Genomic DNA, 2,980 nt, shown 5'->3' with positions numbered 1-2,980 from the left:
TACACGGAAAGTCAACACTTATATCCGTGATTTTTTGATGGCACAATGGCTAGTCCTGATTCGCACATCTTTTTTTTACCCGATCAGTAGTGTAATTCTCCTAGGTGACATTTTTTTTTCTTTTTTACAATTTGTACAAAACTGTACCCATCTAAAAAAAAATCCCTTTATTTCATGGAGAAAATTCCCAGTTCCCACCTCCTGCATTCTGGTGTGCCGCAATCTACATCCATCTAGATTCTTATAAGGTAGATTGGAGCTACAAAGAGAACAATGGGGCTCAATTTATACAAAAAGAGGGGAATAAGGGGAGAGAGGAAGGAAGACGTGATCAGCATTCAAAGCCTCAGAAATCGTTGTGTGTGAGAAAAAGGCAGAGATTCTAGTGCAACTTTATGGGTAGGCAAGTTTATCAGGCATATGTGAAGGACATGTATGAAACCAATCATGCCCAGGTATAAGGCTGGTACACTTATTGTATCCATTGCACACACTGGTATGTTGCAAGGGATCCCAGGCATTGCAGCCATATGTATTATACATGAAATGTAAGTGGATGGAATGTTAAAAGTGAAGAGATAGATGACACAGAGGCACAGAAATAGATAGATAGATAGAGATAGATAGATAGATAGATAGATAGATAGATAGATAGATAGATAGATAGATAGATAGATAGAAAGATAGATAGATACTGGTGTATACAAATAATGGCAAATACTTCTTGTAAGAGTATCCACCACTCAAAGCAAAGCAGTCAAAATTTTGGGCTGCATGGGAGCAGTAAGCCGATCCAGCCCAGGCAGATATGGAGACACATACAGAGAACTGCTATAGTAAGAGTACATTGTATACTCATAGGCACCCACAGTGCAAATTCCACCTTGGACCAGAAACGATTAAACAAGGACAAGACCTAGTAAGAAATGTCCTCTCCAGCAAAGGGTAGCAGAAGTTCAAAGACTTCTTATGCTGGTTAATGGGATCTGTATTCTTTCAGATGTGCAGGAGTATAAATAGGGGCTGATTTTCTAAAGAAGTCGTTTTCACACAAGGCTATGTTCACTGCAGCTTCAGAACATTTTAAAAAAGGGATTTTTCTGAGACCTGGTTGAGTATTGAACACAAGCTATGGAGGGTGATCTATATGGGAGAGAACAGACTAATTATTGTAAAGACTCGCACACAGCATATGAGAGCCGCACACTCCATATATAATAGTTCTGTGACAGCGCTACGCTACTCTGCGCTCACCTCTCCATGAGTGCTCCACAGGAGTATATAGGTATATACAGGGGGGCACCAGTCACATAAGCACTGGGATGGATGGACCGCTCTATGGGAACATACAGAAATATACAGGGAGAGGGGGGGGCACCAATTGCATAAGCATTGGGATGAACGGAGCGCTCCATAGGAGTATATAGTAATATACTGGAATACACTGTGAAAAGTCACATCTGCTGTCGGATGACGGAGCGCTCTATAGGAGTATATAGGAATATACAGGGGGGCACCAGACATATCTGTACTGGCATGGACGGAGCACTCTATAGGTGTATAGAACACAGTTGAACGTTGTCTATGATACTTTTTTAATTGCTATCAATCAACCTTTAGCATAGGAATGTATAGGGGGCTCAGATCACCTCTGTATTGGAATGGACACAGTGATCTATAGCAATATATTGGAATATTTTGGAACATAAAAGGGGGCACCAGTCACATCTGTATTGGAAGGGACGGAGTGCTCTACAGCAATATACAGGAATATATAGCATATAGTATAGGGAGCTCAGATCACATCTGTATTTGAATGGATGCAACGATCTATGGGAATATAGGAACATAAAAGGGGGCACTCTATAGCAATATACAGGGGCACCAATCACATCTGTATTGCAATGGACGAGGTACTCTATACAGGGGCACCAGTCACATCTGTATGGCAATGGACGAGGTACTCTATACATGGGGGCACCAGTCACATCTCTATTGCAATGGACGAGGTACTCTATACAGGGGCACCAGTCACATCTGTATTGCAATGGACGGAGAACTCTATGGGGGCACCAGTCACATCTGTATTGGAATGGAAGGAGTCCTCTATATATAGGGGCACCAGTCACATCTGTATAGCAATGGAAGGAGTCCTCTATACATAGGGGCACCAGTCACATCTGTATTGGAATGGAAGGAGTCCTCTATACATAGGGGCACCAGTCACATCTGGATCTCATAGACTAACAAGCTGCGATGCAGTTTAAAGGGAATACAATAGTAGAACACATAGCCCAGCGATAATAATTAGGACAAAGTTTGTCGGAGTTGTATTGCACATGATCGGGCTCATAGATTAGAGCAGCCATCCAGCGATCCTCCTCTGTGCCCCGATCAGCCCTGACATCGGAGCCAACCACATCCAACTTGGTGTCCATCCAAAGAAAGTGAGCTCGGTCCTCTTCTGTCCATGGAGGAGCTCCGTTCTCACAAATCTCCATAGATCCATTGCGATCCTTGGTAGAAAACTGGGGGTCATAGTTCCAAGATACCCCCTTCCCGAAAGAGCTAGAGAACCCAAAACGATCCAAGTGCTGGCAGTAGGAGCAATCCTAGACTTACCTTCACTGGCCGGATAAATCCTAGATCCCGTTACTGCCGAACAGATCCCAAACAGCATAGAACACAAGAGGCACTGTATAATCCCAGCCATGGCGGCTGCAGAAGGTGTAGCGGTGGAAGGAGTCTGATGGCTGTACACACACACACCGTGCCCGCTCTACTTCCCTTCAATATCCCAGTGGAATAAATGCTTCAAGTTTTAGTGCGGCTGCAAGACATTGCCAAGAGGGCGGGGCTTCGCGGCTCCTACTTACCCCCGTCCTGCTTCTCCCCGTCACTCAATAGGCCGCCAGCCAATGGCAGAGAGAAGTGGGCGTAGGGTTGAGGCGGGGTTTGGTGAACACGCCCCGTTTACCTG

The 2,980-nt window shown here is 44.5% G+C and overlaps 1 protein-coding gene across 2 annotated transcripts in view; it reads right to left on the bottom strand.

Annotated features, from left to right (window-relative positions):
• Positions 1–2,748, bottom strand: part of EPHA4 (EPH receptor A4) — a 69,135-nt gene extending 66,387 nt beyond the window's left edge. For both annotated transcript variants that reach the window (XM_018563825.1, XM_018563826.1), the window contains exon 1: positions 2,623–2,748. In XM_018563825.1, coding sequence (XP_018419327.1) covers positions 2,623–2,713 — 91 coding nt within the window. In that variant the 5' untranslated portion in view covers positions 2,714–2,748. The remainder of the gene's footprint in view (positions 1–2,622) is intronic.
• Positions 2,749–2,980: the final 232 nt, after the last annotated feature.

The sequence above is a fragment of the Nanorana parkeri genome, unplaced genomic scaffold (assembly GCF_000935625.1).
Source record: "Nanorana parkeri isolate BGI_ZX_2015 unplaced genomic scaffold, ASM93562v1 scaffold701, whole genome shotgun sequence".
NCBI classification, from domain to species: domain Eukaryota; kingdom Metazoa; phylum Chordata; class Amphibia; order Anura; family Dicroglossidae; genus Nanorana; species Nanorana parkeri.
This window is presented reverse-complemented; position numbering and strand designations above follow the sequence as displayed.